This window comes from Abrus precatorius, unplaced genomic scaffold (genome assembly GCF_003935025.1).
Source record: "Abrus precatorius isolate BTA unplaced genomic scaffold, Abrus_2018 Scaffold7, whole genome shotgun sequence".
Taxonomy (NCBI): Eukaryota; Viridiplantae; Streptophyta; class Magnoliopsida; order Fabales; family Fabaceae; genus Abrus; species Abrus precatorius.
The window spans coordinates 30600839-30627019 of NW_020874417.1; the positions used below are offsets into that span (position 1 = coordinate 30600839).

Sequence of the window (26181 nt, forward strand, 5' to 3'; positions counted from 1 at the left end):
AGTCTTGTTTCAAGCTAATAGGATATCTAGATTGGTGTGAAGATAGGCCACGACATGTAGGGAACACCACTGCTCATGGAAAAGGAGTTGCAATTCGTGGGAGAGGCACGAATATGCGTACCAATGCTGCCCAAACTACAAATGCAGGAACCAACACTCAAATAACAAATGCAGACAAAGGTGCTTTAACAGGTTTGAGTAATGAACAGTAGCAGATGTTGACGGACATCCTAAATAGTCACAAGAGAAACACCAATGAAAAAATGACAAGTAAAGAGGCAACATAGATTATTGACACAGGAGCTTTCAATCATATGATAGGAAACTTGAGATCTTTGCATGGGATAAAAACTGTGCAAGGATGCCCAGTAGGATTACCCAACGGACAACAAGCGATGGCAACTAATGAAGGAACAATCATTCTTGAAGGCGGATTGAAACTGGAAAATGCTTTATGTGTGCCCAAATTAAATTGCAATCTAATATCTATATCTCAACTGATAGTTGCAACCAACTGTATAGTGCAGTTCACTAATTCTCTTTGTGTTATACAGGACCGCACTTTGAGGATGTTGATTGGTATGAGTGAACGAAGAGATGGGCTTTACTACTTTAGAGGGGTTCACCATGAAAAGACCTTCAAAGTTAATGGAGTGTGTTCATTCGATCTCTGGCATAGACGCATGGGGCACCCCTCAATGGAAATTACACGACTGGTTTCTAATGTCAGTAACAAATAGAGTGAATTAGCAAATAAAACATGTGATATGTGTCATCGTGCGAAACAAACTAGAGATAAATTAAATTTTCTTTGAGTAATCATAAAGTTACTGCATTTTTTAAATTAATTCATTGTAATTTATGGGGTTCTTATCGAATTCCATCTCCCTGTGGTGCTTATTATTTTCTAACTATAGTAGACGATTTTTCTCGTGCAACTTGGATTTATTTGTTACTTGATAAAAAGGAAGTTTCACAATCTTTGCTAAACTTCGTGGCCTTGGTGGAAAGGCAGTTTGGAAAGCAAGTAAAAATAATACAGAGTAATAATAGAACGAAATTTATATGCTTAAAGAATATTTTTCTTAATCGAGGGATTGTTTTCCAGACTTCATGTACAGGAACACTCCAACAAAATGGTCAGGTCGAAAGAAAACACAGACATATCCTCAATGTTGCACGTGCCTTGCGGTTTCAAGGAGATCTTCCTATCTCTTTATGGGGAGAATGTGTATGACAGCTAGATATTTGGTAAACAAGACGCCAATATCTTTGTTGAATGGAAAGTTACCATATTAAGTGCTTCACGGGAAACCTCCTTCTTATGACCATCTTAGGATATTTGGTTCTCTATGTTATGCACATAACCAAGGAGCGAAAGGAGACAAATTTACAAGTAGAAGTAACCTCAATCTCACAAAGTTGACCCAATTGTTGAAGACAGGGGCAGTATTGTTATCGATGGCCACGACAATGATGAAGCAACAATGGTAGAGCTTGGACGAGGCAGCGAAATAAGTTTCCTTCTGTAAAGCTTCGCGACTATGTAACTAATACAGTTCAAGGACTATGCCTGATCTCTTGTTCACCTATTCCACAGCATACTCCAGGTGCACCCTATCCCATAGCACATTATGTGAATTGCAATAGTTTTTCTAATCAACATCGCAGGTTTCTTGCTGTTGTCACCACTGACAGAGAACCCACCACTTTCTTAGAGGTAGTGAAGGATGAGCGATGGCGTTCCGCCATGCAACATGAGATCCAAGCACTTGAAGATAATAATACATGAACCCTATGCCACTTACCCCCTACGAAAAAGGCTTTGGGATGTAAGTGGGTTTACAAGATCAAGCACCACTCTGATGGCACCATAGAACGATTCAAGGCTCGCCTTGTTATTCTTGGAAATCATCAAGTTGAAGGGATTGACTATAAAGAAACATTTGCCTCGGTGGCAAAAATGGTCAATGTTCGTATTGTTTTCTAGCAATGGCTGTAGCAAAAGGATGGGAACGCCATCAAATGGATGTGCACAATGCCTTCCTCCATGAAGATTTGCAGGAAGAAATGTTCATGAAGCCGTCACCTGGTTTTCATCCCTCTCATCTTGGTATGGTGTGTAAACTGCAAAAATCATTGTACGGCTTAAAACAAGCTCTGCACTACTGGTTCGCCAAGCTCTCTTCAGCTCTAAAGAGGTGCGGGTTCCAACAGTACTACTTAGATTACTCTCTTTTCACTTTGTTTCACAAATAGGTGCACTTTATTGTGTTAGTCTACGTTGATGACTTAATTGTTGGAGGTAATGATTCTGCTGCAATTCAGTGATTTAAATCTTATTTAAGTCAATGCTTCCATATGAAATATTTGGGTAAGTTGAAATACTTTCTAGGTGTTGAAGTCGCCCGATCACCACGTAGGCTATTTCTTTGTGAGAAAATATGTATTAGATATCATCACTGAAGCAGGACTCCTTGGTGCAAAACCTGTGATTACTCCGATGGAACAAAATCATCATCTCGGTCTTGCCAAGGGACCCTCCCAGATAAGTATCGACGATTAGTTGGTTGTCTCATATATTTGTGTTTTACAAGGCCAGAACTATCATATTGTGTGCACATTCTTTCTCAATTCATGCAACAGCCTCGTATGGAGCATTGGGAGGCTGCCTTGCGTGTGGTTCGCTACCTCAAAGGCACTCTGGGGCAAGGAATTTTGTTGGATAGTACTTGTGATCTGCGACTAACTGGGTGGTGTGATGCTGATTGGGCTGCTTGCCCTCTAACTAGACGGTCCCTTACCGGATGGATTCTTTTCTTAGGTCATTCCCCTATCTCTTGAAAAACTAAAAAGTAGTATATTGTATCTGGTTCTTCTGCTGAAGTTGAGTATCGCTTCATGGCTGCCATTACTCGTGAACTAAAGTGGATCAAAAGTATACTATTGAGTATCATTCCATGCCTATGCATCTCAACTGTGATAGCAAGCTCCTCTTCACATTGCCAAGAATCTCGTCTTTCATGAATCTACAAAGTATATTAAAGTTGATTGCCATTTTGTTCATAATGAGATTATCAAAGGGACCTTGCTGCCTTTTTATGTTTCCACGCACTCTCAACTCACAGATATATTCACCAAGGCATTGGGGGCGTGCACCGTTCTCTTCTTTCCTTACCAAGTTGGGCATTCAAAAAATCTTCATGCACCAACTTGAGGGGGTAATACAATATCATTGTAAATATTAAATATATTATTTTCTTTTTAGTAAGAATCTGTTTACGTTACCTAAAATAGTGAGATTGCAATCTGATTCCGTAGTGATTTATTGTATCATAATTATAGGAGAAACTATAGGAATCCGTAGAAATCTGTTTAGCTTAATTATAGGGACCGTAAGATGTATATATGTAATCATATTGGCTCAATGAAGGGCAGGTTACCATCACAATTTCTTTAAAAGAGATTCAACGATTTGGAAACAAATACTTTGAGAAAATGAAGCATCGTTTTATGAAAAAAAAATGTTAGTTACGTAAAAAATGTTATTGGCAAACAATATTTTAAAAAGATTACTGGGATTAACTTTTAAGCACTTATGAAATATTCTTCTCATTAATGGAATTAATGGAGTGAAAGCAATAAATAAATAGTTGAAACATTTCATTCAACTATATAAATCTAGAAAAAGGAAGAACTTTCTGAAAAGAATTGGGAACAACAGTTATGGCTTGCACTCTGTCAAACGTGGAATAATTCAGACCCCTAAATTAGACTAAGTCAACGCTCCTCTTTTAGTCAACTAACTATTGATAAAATATTACCATCCATCTTTAAAGTTACTTTTAAATAATTATTATATTTTTATTAAAATTTATTAATTTAAATATTTAAAATTAATTTTAGAGATTGATGTTAACAAAATTATAATTATACAAGCTTGTCATAAAATGTGTTCCTTTTTAAACTGAAAGAGGAGTTATATATATAAAGAGAGAGTCAATCAGAAAAATCTATATTTCATCACTCATTTTCTGCCCTATTCACTTGCTGTTTATCAACTCATTTTGTGTGTAATTTTTCATCAGCGCGAATTTTCTAAACATGCAAATGAAAAGGCTGATTATTTACTTTCTGATAAACATACATTAGGCTTCCTCCCAATGACAGACTAATCACACTCAAATGCCAGCAAAAATTTCGTCACTAAAATAATCGAGTAATAATATAAATAAGTAACAATTTACAGAATCAAATTTTCTGAAACAGACATGGTAACTAATTGGTATGCCAATTTAGTATATAATACACCTATATAAATCATTCCAAATTCCCTGCCTGTTCTTGGTGAATCATTTCTCGCTCTCTCTATATATATACACAACACTCACCATTACAACTAGATAAATAATTAACCGTAAATGAAAAAGTAAATAAATTAAGAGTTTACAAATTAAAAATTACAATAAATATAACTTTTAAAAATTTAACTTTTCTCAATGATATGATAATTTATAATTAAAGAATAATATAAAAATTTTATGTCAGTATATCTCAATTAAATTCTTAAATTTATTAAGCAGCAAATAAAAACACAAATAAGGTATGAGAGAAATTGCATATGTAAATATCATTACTCGATAAGAGAAACAGCGAAGGAAGATTACCAAGTAAATTCTTTCCCATTTGGCAGGGTGCGTTGAGGATGAATTAATGAAACATGCAAATAAAGCCAACAAGCTACTGGCTTGTTATTTACTAGAGTTTTAGCATACTTGAAATGGGGCATAAAATAATAACTAAAGAGGAAAATCTAATTGAGAAAACATTGTTACTTTTATTTTTGCCAACTGAGGCATTCAGAGTGAATAGGGAGAACCGAAAAAGGAGTAACAAATTACACACTGAGAGAAGAGAGACAAATTACACACTTGTAACAAATTAATCATCAACAAAATACATCCGTTGATGAAGTAGTTCCTGCCAGCTGAAGAGAAACTGCATTCCAATCCACAGTATCATTGCAGTGCCTTTCTTTTGTTTTAACCATTGGTAACTGGACTGGACCAACATCAGAGGTTTCTTTTATAGACAACTTTTTTGCAGCAATTGCCTTCATCCTGTACCTCTCAGCTCTTGAGCCAATTACTTGGCCTAACACTGATGCTGCAATTGTAAATGCCATAGCCGATTTAGGCATTAGGACAGTCTTCCTTAGCATTGCAATGAATGGAACAGCTGCATGGACTGCAGCAAACCATGCCGGCGAAAATTTCTTAGTATGTTCTCTCCATATACCCAAGGGAACATTAGCTGCCATGCCCAGCATCCCAATAACGAGAACTTTTGTAGGCAAGGACTGAGGGCGGAGGTTCTTTGCAAATGCAGTGCGTGCTAGAGCTGCCCGGGCTGCAACTACTGCTGGTGGGCACTTGAATTTCATGCCTGGAGGAGGCTGAATAACCTTTGCAACAAGTGGAAGGACGTTACTAACTGCCCGGTATGACTTTGCAATAGGGCAGTTCCCATTTTGCAGCCACTCATTGCCTGCTGCCTCGTGCTTTGAACCATCCTGAACATCAATTAAATGCATGTTAGGGACGCTGAAAAAATAATTTAAATCATGACTGAAGTTTTTACTATTTTAAAATGTGTAAAAACAAATATCTCAGTGATTCTCTTTGACTACAGAATTTCTTAAACCTGCCCGACGTCCATAAAAAAGGAAAATGAAAAATCAAGTTAAGAGGTCCAAACATGTTATTTATTATTTTAAAACCTTTACTAGAGAGACTATGGAAAATGTCTTGGCAGTGGCTAGAACAGTAGATTGAATGTTGAATACCTGTGAAGAAGGTTCATTTTTTGAGGATTTCGATTTTCTTTTCTGGTTGTTCCACTTCTCAGAAAATGAATCAAAACCAAAAGGTCCACCAAATCCAAATGATGACAGGCTAATAGTTGCTGCCTTTGCAGCTAAGGGATTGAATTGAGATTTGGGAGGCTCAGTCTGTACTTTCTCTGAATGCCGAAAAGATCTGTCAGATAGGGGGACTACACCATCACTCCCATGGAAAAGCCTAAATGCCAAATCAAAATTGGGACCATCTTCAAAAATTGGACCTTTAGCTCCACGCACCTGTGTAAGAGACATATTATGTAAGTATGATGATTTTTATCAAGAATAATAAAAGAACAAGTAAATGATGTTTCTTGCACCATGAAGGGACAGGCATCATTAACATGAAGGTAATGGTGTAAGAGACAGATAAATCAGCCTAGCTCAGTAGATAGATCTAAGAAGACAAATATGGCAGGCATCATACTCAATAAACATGTCCCAACTATGCAACAGCAAGACATTTTCAGTAAACATGGTCAGTTACAGCACAAACCCATATTATGCTGGCTAAAGTGAAAGATAAAATGAGATTTATATCAACTATGAAGGAAAACTCACTGGCATTGGGAGAGCCAAGGGTGAAGAGAATGAGAAGTTAGTAGGCTCATTAATGTTCCTCAAGAATGGACATCTAAGCACAGAATCCTCGTTTATGTCTCTACCAAAGAAGTCCATTCTCTCCTTCAAATTTAAAAGACCTGCAAAAGGAGGGAGATCATACATAGGAATTTCTCATGGAATTATGGGCAAGAAACACAAACTCTGGAGGGTTCAGTGAGTTCAATGCTAAGAATTTTGACAAACAAAAACTAAATGAAAACCATAAAGAAAAACATTTAAAATCAAACTAAATTTCTGAAATTCTTCTGGTAAAGAAAACCAAAGATATGCACACAAACCCATGAAGTTCATGTGAGGATCCATCATTCAACACCTAATACAATACTTAACCCATATGATATCACGAAGCACACGGGCACGATAAAAAAAAATTATGATTTTTCCGTTCAGGTAAAGAGAAAATAACTCTAAAGTCTACACTTGTAGAGACTTGCACCTTGGACCTGAATTATCCCCCACCCCATCGTCATTGAATCAAATAAAAAAGGCTACAATAAATATCAATCAGCAACTCCACATTTAAGCAAGTTGAGCATTCCCACTATCCAACTTGCGTTGATTCACAACACCAGTGGTTCTATCGTCCCATTCACCGCTTAACTTTTGCATCTCCAATAGTCAACCAAAGGGCAAACGAACGAAGAATTTAGATCTCAAATGATGTTTTTGGATTCAACACCCTCACCACGACCCATATTTAAAATTTGCACAAACACACGAAAGAATAAGCATAATAACTCAAACCCATTTAAAAAATTCGCCTATTAATTCGAATGAGATGAAAAAATAAATAAAACCTTTCCTATAAAACCAAAAACGCAAAAATAAAATAAAAACCCATCCATTATAGAGAAAAAAAGGTGCAAATCACCCAAATTAACATATGAAAATTTCGATCCAATTGCCTCACCGCAGAAACAGAGAATCAATTACCAGCCGCAACATAAAAAAAATAACGGAGAAACTATAAAAATAAAAAAGGAAAAAACTGAAGCGTTAATTAAGGGAACGATTAAACGATGCAAAAGGGTACCTTCAGGGGATTGCAAGAGGCACACGCCAATTCAGAAAGAGAATGAGAGGAAGGAATAAGAACGTGGTAGGTGAAAAAGAAGGTAATGGTAACGCTAACTGCTACACAACGTGCTTTCTTTTTCTCTCTTCTTCCAATGTTATTATTATTGTGGAAATTTGTTTTCGCAGCAAAATAAAAACTGAAAGAGGGAAGAATAAAGAAATTAGGTCAAATATGGCTGTGGCTTGCACACGCCAAAGCAGTCCCGACCAAAGTTGAATAGTAACAAGGGATGAATCATGTTTTCGGTTTGAAATTTGATATCTTGTTTTTAATATGCTAAAATTGTTTTTCTTTTTATTTTAAAAATCTGCTAAATGAAATAATCTAGAAATATTTAAAGGGCGTTTGAAACCCATTTTAATTCTATTTTATAATGATTTATATTAAAATAATATTTTTAAAATGTGCATATGCAAGTATGCAACACATGTTGGCAATGAATTTTTGTAATATTCTTTTCTTTTAAAATCCTCTTAAATAATTTTAAAAAGAATATTATTCCAAAATAAGTTAAATTAGACATGCACTTGTGTCTCTCTGTCAATCATAATAATTTCAATCAATATTTTAAGAAATAATAACATAATATTTCATTTTATTCTAAATAAGCGTTTAAATTAAAATGCCAAAGAAATTATATTAACTAATTTATATTAACTACAGTAATATTTAAGCTTGTATTTTATTATTGTTGAATCTACTTTTCACTTAATATTTTAACAAAATTTCTCACTCGTCACATCCTTTTAATATTACCCTGATTTATTTTTATTATTACTTTTTATACTTTTTTTAGTAAAATATTTAATACTTAAATAAAATGGAAAGAGTTTAAAATTCTTTAAACATGTCTTTTTATGTTATTTTATACATATCAAATAAATAAATAAGTTAGTTTAATAGCTCTCAGCTAAAATTTGTTTCTAATTTTCATATAAATTATCAACTTAAATTATTTGTTTAAATGTATACTTAAATATATTTTAATGTAAAAAAATTCTCAAAAATAAATTTTCTTTCTTTGAAACTCTTATCATTATTATCAACTAATTTTGAACTTTTGTTATTGACCTTGAGTCTTGAAAGATTAATGAAATGATTTTTCAAAATTTCAAAGTCAACAAGATGTGTATTTAAAAAAGTTGTTTAGCGTTGCTAAAAAGTATATATTTAAATAAATAAAAGTGCATCACATTTTAGGACCCGAATCTCTTGCATTAAAATTTTTTACATTCATTATCTAGTGACTCGTTTTTTTTTTCTTATATTTTATTAATTTTGTTAAATTTAAAAAATAAAATGAAGGGTTCAATATTTTATTTTATTTTATTTTTCTTCTCTGACTACAGAAGATCCATACTCCACACTTTGCCTCCTATGAAAGAAAGTGAAAATTTGAAAACAAGAAATAATAGAGTTTAAAAAACAAAAATAATTAAGGTATTATGAATAATGTTGTATTTTGTTTTGGTCAAATGTGTAGGCATCATGGGGATGGGTGGGGTTGGAGTTGGTATAGTTATGGTTTTGGTAGCTGCACGCTTCTTTGATTACATCAAAATCTGAAGATTCTCGATTCTCTTCACACCTCTCTTCAATTGCTAATTTTAAGCTATTGCCTCGTCAGAGTCGTCACTTGCTTTCTTCATTTCAATTAATTTATTTGGTTGCCCCATGGACCATACATAGGGAAGTACTATAGTTTTGTATAAAAGAATTTCAACATCACACTTTTAATATTTTTAATTATTAATTAAAATTCATTAAAAAATATAAAAATCATTTAAGTCTTATTTTTTTATTTTTCTACAAAATAAAAAAAATTACAATTTTATATATAAAACTTTTCCACATCATCGAGAAGAAATAATCTTAAATATGTAGTTAAATATGTAGGAGATACGATATAATATTTAAAATTACAATATAATTTTTTTTAATTTATCTAAACAAATTTATACATACATTATTTTCACTTAAAATATATCTTATAATAATTTGTCAGTCTTTTTTTATTTATCTATTTATATTTTAAATAATGTTAACATATTGTTATATATATATATACATATATTTATTTATTTGTGAGCGTGGTGGTACGGATAGCAAAGTTAAAAGGATAACTTTTGCGTATTAAATCATATATTTCCTATTTCCATACACACCGTGCGTTAATAACAATGGACATGATTCTCTCTTTTTTTAAAATTTATACAATTCAATAAGCTCCAATTAGATCGATTGACATATATTCTATTTACATACGCTTCAATTGAAACTTTATGATCCATTAATAGAAGTTTCATGATAAGTGCCTTAAACACGTTATTAAGGAATATTTAATATGCTTGTTAAGTAGTTTTAAAATGAATCTATTTATTAGGAGAATATTTATTTTAAATTAAATTCACCATTTATCAAAATAAAATATTATTATTTTATATTAAAAATTATTAACATAATTAATACTTAATTCTAAATTATGATAACAAGGTGATGATAACGAGAGCAAGACCATTATAGTTTATATTAAGGACAAATTTTTTTAAAAAAAGGTTCAAATAATTGAAATTATAGTTAAATATTTGTTTTAACTAGTTAAGACTATTTAATTATTTTTTGTGCTTACAAATGTTATTATGTAATATTTTTTAATATATGTTATTAATTTTAAGAAAATGAGCCGTTTGCATAAGTCTATTTTTTAACACAACCTACATTGGCTTATATTAAGTTGGACAACCCCAAATCAACATGTCTGCCTACACACTCATCTAATTATAAATGTGTAACATCCTAAAAATATTTTGCTCATATTAAATGTATTTGTAACACTCTGAAAATAATTATATACACCGAAGTTAAAGAAGCAAAAAAATTACCTACACCAAATAAAATTAACATTTGGACAATTGCCATATAAAAATATAAATTTTATTAATTTTAGTTATCAAGATTAATTTTAAACATTTAAAGATGATAAATTTTTAATAATGTTAAAAAAATTATAAATAATTTAGAATAAATTTGTATTACTATCTTAAAAAATAATATTAAAATATTGTTAAGAATAAATAACTTGCAACTTGCGTACGCATGGAAAACTTAAAAAACAAAGGGAAGATGGGTTGCATTCAAAGAACAGCTGTATCCAACTACTCAAAAGCAAAGTTCATAAGTTGATACTAATAAATAACTATTAATAAATAAGACCCAACCATCAACAGTGTAATGTCGGCACGTGGAAAGCATTCGAGTATAAGTACAACATAAAGTTAGTTAGAGTTTCAGTTTCAGACTTAAATTACAAAATACACAGATAAAGGAGAAATTATGGGGTTTGTGATTCCAAGTTCTCACATTTTATGTTATTATTACGTTTTTTTTTCAGTTAATAATAATAAAATTTTATTAAAAAAATTATTATATTTTTATAACTTTAATATAAATATTTTTTTTATAAATTTTTTTATTTATAAATACTTAAACTCAGTCTTAGATTAATGATGCAACAATTTCAGCGAGACCCTCAAAATTGAAAGGAACCATAACAATGGAGAAAAATGGACATGCAAAGGAAGCCATGTAAAATCACTATAAATATAATTAACTCTAAACTAAGGATCGATAGTTATTCACTTTTTTATTTAAGTGAGTTAAATTTACACATTTCACATGTAATGTGTATCAAGTGAAAATTTTTAGTGTGTGAGAAGTAAATCTTAACCATTAGATTTGGCCATGAATGATTAAAATTTAAACATCAACTCATGTAACATTTTAAAATAATTACATAACTATTAAACACTCTCTTCAATCACATACATAAAAAATAACTACCAATATTTGTTTGCTTCAAATCACAAGATGCTTGCTTATTACTTATATAAATAAATATATTAATTCATTAATTTAACAATTTAATATTATAAATATTTTAAATACAATATAAATTTATAATACATAATTACTTTTTTATTAATTTGATAAATTAATTATTTCTGAAGAGAATAGTTTTTTTTTTATCATCCAAGTATGGTTATATGGTTAAAATTTATTCCTGTGAGACCAACAGTATGAGGTGCGCTGATCCATTGCTTCAACTTGAAGAACTAAAACTACAATAATCAGTGCAAGCACAGTGTTCATATGCATCTATTGATTATCAGAACTAAATGGGACAATTTATGTTTGAATAGCAGCAACAAGATGTAACTCAGACATGTCAGTAACACTCTCTTCAAGGATTTACTTGCTTCAAGATAAATTTGAGACTGCAAACACATCCCAAGATTTAACTCTCTTTCAGAAATGGGCCCAGAGAGTAAAATGTTGTGAGGCCTTGAATATGGTGTGCGCAAGGGGAGCAAATCTAGCAATTTGTACCAAAACACAAGATGACTATGTGGTCCTCATCAAAACAATGTGACTTGGTCCCTTTACAAGCTTTTAAAATACATATGAAACACCCAACAATTTATGGGTGCATTACATATTTACATGTACCTCCCTAACTAAAATCCAACCAAAACAAATGAGAAAAAGGAAAATCCCTGCATAATCCTCACAACCACATCTCAAGAGGCCAAAGATCATGAAAAACTCAGATCAGTTCAAGAAGAATAGCTAGTTCTTTTATTCAGCAGTGTCAGAAGGGATGGCAAGGCTCATGTCATGTTGAGGTCAAAGCATGACACTGGCACAGTCCTAATGAGGATCCAGATAAGTTCAACTACCTTGTTGGAAAGCAAGGTAGATATCATCTTAAAAAGGAAATAAAATTCATGTCCTTCGCATAAGAAAGTCCAGGACCAAGGAACCCCAATTTATCAAGTAACTGCCACTCTTAAATTATTTTATAACCGAGAACAGTGTTTTACAATTACAATGGACTACACTTTATGGTTTTTTTATTTTTATTTTTTGCTTTTGCTACCCAATATAAGACTGAGAAATAACCAACCTACCTGATTATGTCTACTGGGTTTTCTTAATCCTGGATGTTGAAAAGGATGATCTTGGTTTTTGACTAAATTTTCTTGTTTTGTTGACATCTGCATTGGAGCTTCTAATAATGAACAGCAAAGTTTCAACAAGCATGGCACCAACCAACCCAAGAATTCCTCCAGCAGCATTCTGAAAATGGAGACCAGAAAGAAAGGACATGAAGAGGAGATGAGAGCTCATAACTTAGCAATATATTGAGGATGAATAAATAATAATGAGAAACGGATTTTAGACAGTACCATGGTAGGACTGTGATTAAACAATGCTCTAAATGCTGCATATCCGAGAAGATAGCCAGAAAACATGGTAACCACAACATGCAAACCTGAAAAAGTTAAGAAAAAAAAAAAGAACTACTTCAGAGATATGCAGGCAGGTATCAACAATACATGACATCAGAGATACTAAATCTAGCAAATTACAACTCTAGAAAATAGAGGAGGGGGACAAAAAAGATTTCCAGTATAAAGAAATTTGCCTGCCTTCTTCGCTGACAGCAGCAAAACATTAAATCGGTATATGTTCTCATATGGGAAAGTTATGAAATTATCCTCCGAAGGTACAAATATCAAAAGTGAACCAAATGAAACAAACTTAAAGCTTTTATTTTGAATGATATTCAAATGTTCTCCAATAATCTAATATCACCATAATTTTTCACCCATAACTCATGGTGTTAATATGAACATATGATTCCTGCATCCATGACAAGTACTGTAATCTGTCACTGGACAAAGATAACTAACATAATCATTAATCCATTAATACCACCAAAAACCTAGCCCAAACAGAAAGCAATTTGATTGTAACCAGAAAAACAGGGCACAGAGATCAGGGTAATGCCAGAAGAATATTTCTTTGCATAAAGTTGGTAAGCGTTAAATAAGATAAAGCCAGAACCAATAGCAATGCTTGATCACGAAGGATGAAAGTCAATAAAATGTAATATCACCTTTCCACTTCCGATTGTGTGTCTTTGCTTTCTATTTTCGTACAAACAGTATGAGATAGTACCATGAATGTACATAAGAGACCCAACAAAACACAAGAGTTGACTACATTCATATAACATTTTGGCAGTGATACTAAACTTCTGAAAGTTAAACAAAACATGGTACCCAAAACAAGTTACTCAATCCAGAAAAGGGTGTTCAATCTCAATGAGCAAAATAAGCCAAAGCAACAACTTCAATAAGGAACTAGTCAAATTTATTATTTTATTTTAATTTTTCAATTTACCAATCACCAAATCAATGAATAAACAACGATCCACCAGCTACACAATTGATTATGTAAAGTAGAGTCCCACATAGTAGAATAAGAAATTACCAAATCCTAATTGATCCTTGTAAGAAGAGAATGGTTCCTCAACATCTTTTTTCGGTGCAATATCCTTCACAAGCTCTTGATACTCTTTCCTCTCCGCTAAATCTTGCAGCTTTTTCAGCCTCGCTTTCAATTCTTCACTCTTCACGCCAAAAGTCACTCATCAGGAACAAGTTCATTAACAAGTAGAGTAGTAACATAAAATTAAACCGATCTACATCTCAAAAACGAATTTTGGTGACAGAAAATTCGGAAAAACAAAAAAGTAATCGTAATTGCAAAGGAAAATGGGGATTGACCTTCTCTCTGGGTTTAGGGCTGGAGAAGACGAAGTGGGTACCCGAGAAGAGTCGGGTCAAGTCGGGTCGGGTGGATGGATCAGAAGCCATCCAGAGAGCACGAAGAGAGGCGTAGGGTATCTCGGATCGGAGGAGGAGATCGGAGGATGTTTGACGGAGTTCGTCGGAGAGAGTGGCGTCGTTGGAGGCTCCGGATAGGTAAACCCGAATAGAGTCGGTGCTGGATATAACCAACCCGACCCGGTTTGAGTTGTCGGTGGCCATTGTATTGTTCGTTTCTCTGCTACTCTCACCCGCGCGCATCAGTTACGAGAATGTAAACCCTTCAAATATCTAATTTCTCGAAAAGCAGATAATAAATACTTAAATTTGTCCTTAAAAAAAATTTAGCACGGGCATTAATTTTAAAAAATATGAAAAAACTTACCTTAAAAATCACAATCATAGACCAAAATTAGCACGTACATTGATTTTGAAAATATAAAAATTTTATAAGAGATGGAGCAAAATTAAACTCCGTTTAGCATTCAAAAAATCAGAGTCTTTACTTTTAAACCAAACTACCTAAGATCAGGATTCATGAAAAAAAATAAACAAAATAAATAAAAATAATATATATATATATATATATATATATATTCATCACTTTTTTATGTATAAATTCTCTCTTTCTTAAACCAACCATTAAGGAAAAACACGTCTTTGAATTGAAGGAAAGAGTATCTTCAATGTAAATAGCAATAACAACCATTAAAGTAGGAAACACTAGTTACCAACTTCTAGGTCATCTCTAATTTTACTGTAATGACTATATGAGCTAATTGATATGATAAATAAAAGAATATGAAACTGCTAAGCGCATGTTTGAGTACCCACTATGGAGGGATCTGTAAAGTTTTTAATAACATGTTTTTTACTATTTCAAACTCATTCTAATATTTTCTATCTTAAGCCATCATAAAATATAACTTAGGTTTGAAGTTATCAACGCTGTGATTGTTTTCATTATATTGTAAACAAATGGTATTTAAAACTATTTGTAATACTTCGAACGACTTTATATTATTATATTTTAAGTCTACGTGGATATTCAATTTTGGACAATTGTAATTTCAAAACGTTTGTTTAGTGCTAATTTCATAAACACTGCTTTTCTCCAAAATTCCGAATACATGAAAGACTTCATAATTAAGGAAAACAAAAAAAGCAAAACAAGATAGGACATTTTAGGGGTCATGAAATGCAAGAATGAGATAAATGTGTTTGAAATCTTGAAATTGATAAAGATATTAAGTCAGTAAAAGAATCACAATTATGTGACTGCATGCAACGTCCCTGACAAACCAAGCCATGGCACTAAGCAAGAAATAAACAAGGTATTACAATAATACAATTCCTTCCACAAGTTACTTTCTAAAAAGGTTTGGAACCATCACTTCTTCATGTGCTATTGCTAGAGGAACTTTGCTTCCTTTCTGCCTGAAGTGAGCGGCATAGTGATTCCAGTTTTTCTTTCTGATTTTTTGTTTTCTCCAGTTGTTTCTTCAAGCGCTCACGCTGCTCAGATAATGAAAAACATGTTTTTTCATGTAAGTGTACTTAAGTATTTTGTGTATCCTATAATTGCTCCTGCTACATATATATCACAATTGTGTTGTGGCCAATTAATTTCATCTATAGTATCTATTTACATTCTAGAGTGGTAACAACAAACAGTTATGTACCTCATCAACCAACTCTATAAGTGTAATATCCGACTTCTCAGATTTACTCTTCAAGAATTGATTCTCCTTCTTGAGTTCTTTGATTGATTTTGCCATCTGGTTGTTAACAACAACAAAGGAAAAAAGACAGAGGACTTCAGAATTTATCCAAGGTATGAATCCACAAAAATGACTCTTGAATAAACGAAATATTTAGGTTTACCTTCTCAATTTCTTGTTTGAACGTTTCAAAAACCTCATTGCTCTTTGTCAATGCTTCCTGAAATTCAATCCATGTTTATAACCATGCAGTCAGAGTCGTGTACAAACATCTAAAGCAATACATGCCACATTATATTTCAAATCATAAGCAGAAGTGCATGAATGAAGAAATCAGTCTAAGACCATTCTAAAAGAGGCCTTGAGCAAAAAGCCAAGTCAAAGCTAAAGAAAGCATGAGAGAGAGAGAGAGAGTTGTTCACACAAGATGTACTAAAAAACTAAGCTATCAATGACATGCCTAAAAGCAACCAGTTGGAGGGTCAAGTCAGTCAAATAAAGATCTGAAAATAGCATGCGGGGAAAGATAATTTGGATTGGATGTGAGAAGAATTAGGGAAGGTGGTAGCAAGCTCAGCTGGTAAAGTCCTCAGAAGTGAGTACAAGGGCCTGGCTCAAGTAGGGAAGGGTTTTAGGAGAAGGGGCACCAGTTGACTGAAAGAAAAGACAGAGAACTAGTGAAACTAATATCTTGGAAAACAAAGTCAGCACAAATAACTATATAAATCCATATCATAAATAATATTTATTCAATTATAAAACCAAAAAGGCCTGGAGGATGTGAAACCAAAATCACCATTAGGGGACCTTTATGAATCCAACTACAAAATGTTTACCTAGACACGTGTTACAAATTACAAATATTTAATAAACCAGACCTTTATGCAAACAATGAGCACATTGTAGCAAAACAGATTTTAAACTCAAGTTTTGAAAAATATTAAAAAGAGAATCGAAATAAAACCTGGAATTGTTGAAATTTTTCTCCATCAGTTGTCAGCTGCAATCGCAAATTCTTCTCAGTTGCTAATAACTGAGATACTTGTTCTGCATATAATTTTATCTGTGACTGTTCCTGAACCAATTTTTCCTCATGTTGCTTAATTTTTAAATCAGCAAGCTGGAGTTCCAATGACTTTTGTTTCAACTGTTGATTCAAATACCCAAAAAAAAAATGTTAATCAGTTCCAAAAACTAATAAATATGACTATATGACAAATGCAAGCCACAAGAAAATAAAATAAACATCACCTTCTGGGTATATTGCTGCTCAGATAGTTCATATTGTTCAGCAATCTGCTTTAGCTTGTTTCTTAACCTGCATTGAAATGTAAAGCAAATCATGAAACAATTATAGGATCCTTAAATAAACCAACATTGCAGATGTTATTTTTTTCTTTTTGAAAAGAGCACATGAATGGTGCAGCAAAACACAATAAACGATGAACCAGGCACAAACAAAAGCCAAGTATAATTACTAATTTACTATTAAGTATTATGTGATTATAAAATGCTTTAAAGCAAAATGTTTGACACAGCATCATAAAGTAATATCCTGGGTTCCAAGATATTAGCAGGTTGCTTCTTTTTTTTGGAGATTTCACCATTAGTTGCAAACAGACAAATGGGCTGATAATAACCTGCCCGGAAACACTAAACAGTACAATAATCTGCTAATTTTCCAGCCCTAAATTATCAGGGGAAGTTTACAAGTCCAAGTCTTTCTTTTAGAAAAATATTAAGAGCACATGTTCAAATTTTTATAAAAGGTGGCTAGCAAAATTATTTTGCGAATAGCATTTGTGAGTACCAAAGTCAAAATTTATGGTGACAGATAATCTATAGTAACTAAAATATCAAACCAAACATGAATGAAAATGAAGAGTTTGCATAGTAAGGACATGCCAGTCAATAACAACTTTTCTTTATGACTGACTACCTTATCCAAGAGCAGTGGGCAATAAAACATATTTAAGTCTCCCCAAATTTCATTGTAAAACAGTAAGAAGCAAAGCAAGAAAACAGACGAGAGAAAAAATGGAACCCCAATTACATAAATAATAGGATATGCATTAATTGTTCAAGCATTGCAGAGAAATGGCTAACATATAAGCCCAAAATAAAACACTGTATGGCAAAATAAAATACACACAAGTTTGAGCACAGGTTACATATAGCTGTAAAAACTATACATTAGCTGAGGCATATTATGAACAACTAACTTCAAAAATTTTACTTTCATAACTTTTCAGGGTCTTACATGTCATTCTCCTTTAGCTGAGAAAGGCATTCATCCTTTCGTTCTTCAAGCTTATTGCTCACATCCTGTAGCAGGGAGAAAATAACATTAAATGAAAAACAAAATTAAAGCAGTTAAAAAAAGAATTGATAAGAAAAGTTAGAAAATATATTACAATCACAAAAATGCCAATCATTTATCATAGAAGAACCATAAAAGATACAGTAATTTTTACGATATATTTAGCACATTTTAATAAGAAAATTGCTAAATGATGATGTAATCATGCGCCAGCTAGAAAATATATTAACTGTTCTCTAGCATTAGCATTCCACTTATACCTGTTGTCATCTACTAGGCATCATTATATATATAGAGAGAGAGAGAGAAGGGTACATAAAAGAGAAGGTCAAGGTATTCTCCATAATAAAAATACAAAGAAAAGACAGATGAAACAAGCAAGTAGGTCAAATCTACAAAACTGTGCAACCCCTCTGCATAACCATCACAAATACTAACCTAAAGAAATCATCATCAGAACACTAAAAATAAAGCAATAAAATAACCTTACTCCATAGCCAATCTGAAAACACGAAGCATCGTTCAAAATGAAAAAATTTCATTCCAGCCAAAGTTTCAGCACATTCCAGTGAGTGTTGATGCATACAATTAACTATAAATAATAAAATTGTTTCCATTATCCCTTATAACCACATTTTCCATTAGAAGTTAAATAGTGCAAGTATACCCCATGCACACTATGATCCAAATATCATACATTCTAAACAAGAGACAATGATCAAACCTTGATTGCGTCTTGAAATTTGGCTGACAAGTCCAGCCTCAAGTTTCGTCCCTCAGTTGATACACGTTTGCATTCTTCCTAAAAATAAGCAAGTGCTTCTTAGTCTTTCATTAACGAAGTCAATATGTAGATCTTAAAGTAAAACGAATCAGAACCCAACCATACCATTTCATGATAGAGATAGTTTTAAAACAGATTAGAAAATAGAACAAAATAAATTGGAATTTAAAAGAAAAAAAATCACATGGAGCTATTTTCTAATGAGATTGTCTTTTCTGGATGGGAAATGAAATATAATTAGGAAGCAAAGAGGGAAAATACAACTACGGAAGGGATTATATGTCCTCCAAAACATAAATGCCAGGTGCAAGATTAACTTTTTTTAACAAAAAGAAATTCATTGAGACAAAGGGAAGAGATACAGCATGGAACATGAAAAAATCAAGAATGAATGAACAAGGCTGCCCAATCTCTCTGCATAACAGAAGTAACAACTCCCTTGTAACATCCATGAGCAGAAGGCCAAAGAAGAATATGACAGATCCCAAGTTTAGGGGCAAAATCACATTCTTAAAGATACAAGCATTCTGCTCCAACTTGATAAGCAAACGGACTACATTCACTGCACAATCCCACAAAATTTGACAATTAATATTTTTACCAAAACCTTTACAACAAATCAGCAAGGGCTGCCCCACATGGGAGAAACACACTGAATGGTGACCAAGAATCCCAAAAAATTGTTCTACAGAAAAGTAGCTGCCTCAGAAGAAAAGCAAATGTGATTATTATAAATAGGTAACAAGTCATTTGTATTATTTTTGTTAAAGTACTGTCATCCAGATAAAAAGTTTGCCCTTAGAGAGGGCATTGGACTTCCAAATGGATTTGTCAAGAAGAAACTTTATGAATGCTAAGGAAAGTGAGTTAGAAACTGCAAGGTGGTGCAAATATATGAGGCTGGGAGGATTTGGTAAATAAATACTTTGGAGGAGAAAAGCAAAATAAAATACTTTGGCAGGATGGTATAGCTAAACTCTCCTAAAGTTAGGTGGTTTCCTCCTTTTATTTATCAGTGATAGTTATTTTCTATTTGGGTCTTTCAGCATTGCTTTTGCATGGCCTAAATTCCTCACCACGGTGTTTGAGAGTAGGATGACACCTAGCCTCATCAAGGATTAATTACTTCCAAGCAGCTAAGCATGGCATTGGAGTTACTTTACCATATAAGTTAACAGAAACTAAAAGCCATGACAGATGTTTGACCACAAGAGAATCCATTAAGTGTATCAAGATTGGCTTACATTTGTTTTTGTTTGTGTATTTTAGGGAATACGTTATCCTTCTGCCTAATTTTTATTACTTCTATCTCAAATAAAACTTCCTTTGTTGAAAAACAATTAAATTCAATCAAGGGATTTAACTTCACAGCAAATTTTGCATATTCATCAACAGATCTCCACTGCAGATAAGAAAGATAAGATTTGAGGTATCCCACATCTGAACATACTTATATATAATACAATCAGTTTCAGAGGCAGCAGTGCTACAGAAAAATACCATCAGCATTTTATTTTGACGTTGTAACTCCCGACACAGTGACTCAAGCTTATCTCGGACAGCAAGCACTACAAAAAGAAGGGCAATGGTCTATTAGTATCAAGGATTCAACATGGTTGCAGATTAGGTGTTGCCATTTATTTAAGATTCCAAAATTGTAATTAGATATACCATTTGCCTGAGCATCACTTCTAAAAACAACTCTAGCCAAACTACCAAAAGAAAAAAATTAACATGCTTTAATGCTCATTTTAGAGAAATAATGCTTATTAAACGCAGTAGAATATGAGAGAAATGATAAATATCGATGGGAAAGCTGTTGAGCCAAATAAAATCCCATTAGAAGATGCTGTTTGAGTGCTCAATTACAGGTAATGGATTATTAACAGTGAAAATACCCTGAATGGCCCAGTATTGATTTACACTGGTACAAATAAAGAACTCCAATATTTTGATCAGAACTTCACAAATGCTTTCCAGGGCATATTTTAAGACTTTCATTGATTAAGGTCAGATATATTCATTGTAACACACCTGCATCTCTTTCTGCCAAAACTTGTTGATACTTCAGTGTAAATTCTAACAGATCCTTTTCTGATTTAAGTGTACGCTTTGAATTCTTGCGCTTTTCACCCGTTTCCTAAGAAATAAAGAAGTCCACCATTTAGTCTCTCCTGAATGTACTCTCATATAAAAATACATGCTGATTGAAAGAAGAAAAAGAGAAACAAATCAGCGCAAATTAATCCAAATGAGATAAATATAGTTCATCTATCACATGATTCACATCTTTAATTTAATTATATATACTGCAACGTTATCCCTTTTTTACTTATTAAGACAATAAAAGGAATGAGGTTAATGCATCAGGTTAAAAGATTCAGCTCATTTGGAAATATCTACAAACCTTCCTGAATGTTAACCAAGCAGAAAATTGGCATGCATGGAAAGAAAGTATATGGTTTTTATGTACTTAATAAATACAACTTAATCATTAATACAAACTGTCTGAAAATTAGGTTTTTTTTTTTTTTTTTTGTGGAACAATTAAGGTCTGCCATATGTATTATCTGGTCAATGGAACATAATCTGTTGGAAATAGTCTTAGTTAATAATGCACTTAGGAAATTGTATGTTTGTGTATCACATGATAAAATGCATTTAGCACTCATGGGTATCAGTGTCTAGGAAGTTGCACTCAATATTAGCCTAGGTAATAGACTCCACTAAGTCTATAAGAGTCTACATATAAGGATGATATGCAGAACCTGTGGACTAAGAAAGCTTTTCATTCTCTAAATTCTCTCTAAAATATTCTGTTCTTTCTTCCTCGAAATCTCCCCCTCTAAATTCAACATAATCTAGCCCCAATTACCTTAATATTCTGAGTCATATAGTTAAAGCCTTATACAACAATTGCCCTACCATTAAGTAATCCTGATGGATTGACAGGAAAACTCCAATAATCCTGATGAATTGACAGAAAAACTACAAAACACTTGTATATATCAAGCAACATGCCGTCATCACTAGCCTTGGAGGGGCAAAGGGTACATTAGACCTACAATCTCACTGTCTAACAATATAAAAATAGTCCAACTTATTATTTTTTAATTATTAAGCAAAAAGGACCACTCTGCTGTTTATTTCCAGTAAACTTCATCCAATCCAAATTAGTCCTACCAAACCTAAAGCCCAAAATACTAGTTTCTAGTCAAATAAAACAGGAGAATTTAACTGTCAAGGACATGAGAGAGAGGATAGAAAATATAAAGCAGTATAAAATGCTAGTGTGAATATAAAGGAATAGACAGAATTAATTTACTAACTGGTTTTCTGTTTTTTGAAGGATCGGCAATCTCTTGTGAGCACGCCTTCATTACAGGCAGTGCTTTTGTCTCCGAAGGTACAACAGTTGCTGCTGCAACAATCAGCAATAACAACAAAACCATATCAGATACCCAGAAGAAAATCTAAAAGACATCAATAATGTGCAGACACAGATATCTAATAGCATGTGTTTTCATAGGTTTCCTGATATGATGTGCTCGCATGCAAGGTAATCCATTGGTTATGTAAGTTTATAGAATCCTTCCATTTCTTTAGTAGCTGTTTAGTATGGGTAAATGTGTCCATCAGTGCAAGAGAACATAAGAAATGTTAGTTTAAGAGATCCTATTTATCTTTCCAACAGAAAAGTTCTTAAAATCTCACATTCTGAATCTTCTCTTGGATGGATAAGGCTTTTAACCATAAGAAAGAAGAAAAATTTGCATTTGACATAACACCCAAAGTTAAGGTTGCCAAAAAATAGAACCAGTCTTTAATTCAAGATGAATATGTTACTCATGCAATTCCCGTGCTACTGAAAAAAATCATTAGCATGCAGTTGCTATTAGAAAAATCTATGAAAAGGGAGCACAAAGGCTTAGGATAATTACATCTATCTGAACTTTCACATTGTCCTTGTTGTTGCTCATTTACCTCGCAACATTTGGATAGCAGAGGGTCAGAAACAGAATTATCTATGGGGGCTATAATCTGTGCACCTTCTGTCTGCTGCACACAGCTATTACAAGGAACCTCCACTAAGCTGTCTGAGACATCAAAAGTAGGAGTTTTAGGCAACAGAATGTGAGACGTTTTTAGTTACTCACAAATCTTGCTTACCGTGATTGTTTTGGAACTCTTTCTCTCCCAATTCATTCAATGATTCATTAGAATGACCAAAGTTAGAGGAAACATCATCCTTGTAACTATTCAGGGGCTTCTCTTGTTCAGGATTTGGAGTTGCAGGAGCAGAAGGCTCAGTAGTACTCTCAACAAACCCATCTGGCAATGAATCAACTTCAGGAAGCTGATTTGCATCTGGATTCTGCATTTTACCTACATATCAAACATCCTTTTTAGAATTATTTAAACATAATTTACTGTTCAATTGTCTACAAAAATACTGGGATGACAAGTAAAATAGTCATGACTGCTTTTAAAATCTACCTAATACCTACACTGCATAAATGGTTCTGTGTTCTTATACAAGAAAAGATGAGATCCTTCAAAACCACCTAAACTATTTTTCAACTTCATCAAGGATTGACAAAATCAGCCCAACAAAATTCAAGCATATAGAAAGTCATGACACATATCAAGTAAATTTTCAATAAAATTTAACAAGTATAACAATAATATTACATCACAAAAAAATTACAAGTACAGTCATAATCTCTCTCTACAATGGAAGCTCTATTTTTTCAGTTGCACAATTTAGACATCAATAAAGGATTAACCAAGAGACTAATCGGATACAACTATGAGTCCTCAGATGAACATAGATTGGTACCATTTATATCACCAGCAATAAAAGATCACAAATTCAGCACATCAAATAAAACAACACCCTTTACAAAGCCATGACAAATAAACAGGCAAGGAAGCCAACAAAACAAACCCCAAAAAAAATTGTGGAAGAAGCAATTAAAAAAAAAAAAGAAGAGGAAAATGAAAATTTCACCCGTAAAACATTTTATATGCATATAAAATCGTATTTTCCGCTCCGACACCGAATAAAACACGTTCACGTTTATCACAAAAAGTTAAATATTGAAGAAACTGAGCGCATGCACTGCAAATAGCTTATGTGCAACAATCAACGACGTGGGTGATTAAGAATTAAAGTAAAAATGAAAAATTTTAAATAAAGAAAAGGAAAAGAAAAGAGGGGAAATTCAAGGGATACGAACTGGAAGGAAGAAAACAGAAGTAGAAACAACGAAGACAGAAAATGCAATGTTAGAAGGGCTGAGGGAGGGAAAGAGTGGAGAAGATCCCGATAGCAGTGGGTGTGGAAGTGGCACTTAAGCTATCTCACACCAAATTTCGCCTACGTTTCTTCTTTGTTTAAATTGACTAGGTTCATATGAAGCAACTCTTATAAAAAATTATTTTAACTTTTTCTTGTTTGAAATTTTTATGATAAGCAGATCTGATACAATATTGTTGCTCAAGTCACACTAGTAAATAAAAATTATGCTTAAATATTTATTTATTTATTGTCAACTCATGCATTATTCTTTGAACAGCCATAAATTAGAAAATAATAATTTATGTGAAAAATGTGATACTATATTTTATGTTTATGAAAATGTAACCTTTGTCCCTCGAAGTAGTCTTATTTGCTTCAATCAAATTGGGTAAATGTCCATTCCAGTACCCTGAATACTGAGATTCAAAATCAAAACAAGTTTTGTGATTCTTGAATTTATTATATAATATCACATTATTATTCATGTAACTTTTTTTTTTCTCTATTAACATTTTACTTCTTTAGAAGAACAACATTTTGTGTAATGGACATTAATTCTTTATTACAAGAGCTGACAATAAAGCCCAATGGTGGTATAAGATTTAATTCTATTAATTAGTATCTTTAGAGTTAGTGTTGCTTATTAATATAAACAACTCATGTTTAATGTTGGTAATGCATCATTTAATGCTGCTAAGATATCTAAGGTTGAAAATTTGTAATAATTATTTTATTATTGTTTTTCTAATTTGTCACAATTAAATCCAGTAAAATGTGTTTATCTAATGAAGTCTACTCAAATTTGTACGATAAAATGTAAAATTTAAATTTTATATTTTGAATTTAAATTAAATTTATACTTATTCAATCTGTTCTAATTAAGTTTGATGTGGCATAAGTTTGAAAATATTTTTTTTTTGTTTTCTTATTATTTTTACGAATTTAAATTATATTTAAAGTTTATTAGTTTGATCTTAATTTTTTATTCGCCAAGTATCAATCCAAATTAGTTAAGAACCCGTTTTGTCTCTTTTATCATAATAACATATATTAAAAAAACTATCTAAAATAAAAAATTGATTCATACTTTTATAATAATTTAAAATATCTAAGTGTATTTAATTATATATATATATATATATATAGCACATATAAAAGAACTAGTATTTATTTTATATGATACAAATTTTAACTTTAAAAATTAAGCCTAAATTCACATGTTTAAAAGGATTTTTTTTTCTACAAGTGCTAACACTCTTCAATAATTGCATTAGTGTGGCATGAGAGTGAAAATAAAGAAATTAGCTAGAAAATTAGATTAATCCAATGTGATTGGAAATTAAACTAAAAGAAAAAATAGATGAAAGAAAAATATAAAGTTAAATTATATATTTAATTTATGTATTTGTATTCATTTATGAATTATTTTTAATATTTAAAAAAATATGTTTTAATATATATGTGAATATTTTGTTAACAATATTATATCATAATAATATTTCTAAAATCTAATTAGACACTCGTGAAAAAATTAAAATAAATAAAAAATTATTAATTAATATTTAATTAATATTATTATAAAAATATTTAATTAATAAAAATATTATAAAAATTAACTGATAAAATTTTAAGTTGATATAATAAAATTATTTACTCATGTTATTATATAAGTTTTTTAAAATATTATAATAAAGTTGATCTTTTAAAATTTTGAATAAAAAATTCTTATTATCTTTTAAAATATTCTATAAAAATAACTATATTGTTATATACAAGTAT

At 32.1% G+C, this 26181-nt stretch overlaps 3 protein-coding genes across 5 annotated transcripts; all 3 read right to left on the minus strand.

Moving 5' to 3' along the window:
• Positions 1–4667: 4667 nt before the first annotated feature.
• LOC113872409 lies at positions 4668–7844 on the minus strand. Of its 2 annotated transcripts, XM_027509942.1 has the most exons (4): positions 7557–7844; positions 6461–6600; positions 5846–6139; positions 4668–5572 (listed from the first exon to the last, which is right to left on the minus strand). In XM_027509942.1, exons 2-4 carry the CDS (start codon positions 6575–6577, stop codon positions 4949–4951), a joined length of 1035 nt encoding a protein of 344 aa, XP_027365743.1. In that variant the 5' UTR covers positions 6578–6600; positions 7557–7844; the 3' UTR covers positions 4668–4948. The 2 variants fall into 2 exon arrangements, with proteins under 2 accessions (XP_027365743.1, XP_027365744.1); XM_027509943.1 differs by having other exon boundaries at positions 4701–5572; positions 6461–7788.
• A 3795-nt stretch (positions 7845–11639) lies between these two features.
• Positions 11640–14530, minus strand: LOC113873072. The gene is made up of 4 exons (XM_027511041.1): positions 14234–14530; positions 13938–14076; positions 12848–12933; positions 11640–12737 (listed from the first exon to the last, which is right to left on the minus strand). The coding sequence occupies exons 1-4, from the start codon at positions 14495–14497 to the stop codon at positions 12579–12581; spliced, it is 648 nt and encodes a 215-aa protein (XP_027366842.1). The 5' UTR covers positions 14498–14530; the 3' UTR covers positions 11640–12578.
• Positions 14531–15485: 955 nt separating this feature from the next.
• LOC113873642 (beta-taxilin) lies at positions 15486–24513 on the minus strand. 2 transcript variants are annotated; one of them, XM_027511855.1, is made up of 13 exons: positions 24341–24513; positions 23271–23486; positions 23042–23197; positions 22430–22521; positions 21135–21240; positions 20601–20668; positions 19041–19118; positions 18257–18321; positions 17248–17314; positions 16961–17143; positions 16160–16216; positions 15958–16053; positions 15486–15790 (listed from the first exon to the last, which is right to left on the minus strand). In XM_027511855.1, the coding sequence occupies exons 2-13, from the start codon at positions 23479–23481 to the stop codon at positions 15674–15676; spliced, it is 1296 nt and encodes a 431-aa protein (XP_027367656.1). In that variant the 5' UTR covers positions 23482–23486; positions 24341–24513; the 3' UTR covers positions 15486–15673. The 2 variants fall into 2 exon arrangements, with proteins under 2 accessions (XP_027367656.1, XP_027367657.1); XM_027511856.1 differs by having other exon boundaries at positions 15501–15790; positions 22430–22518.
• Positions 24514–26181: the final 1668 nt, after the last annotated feature.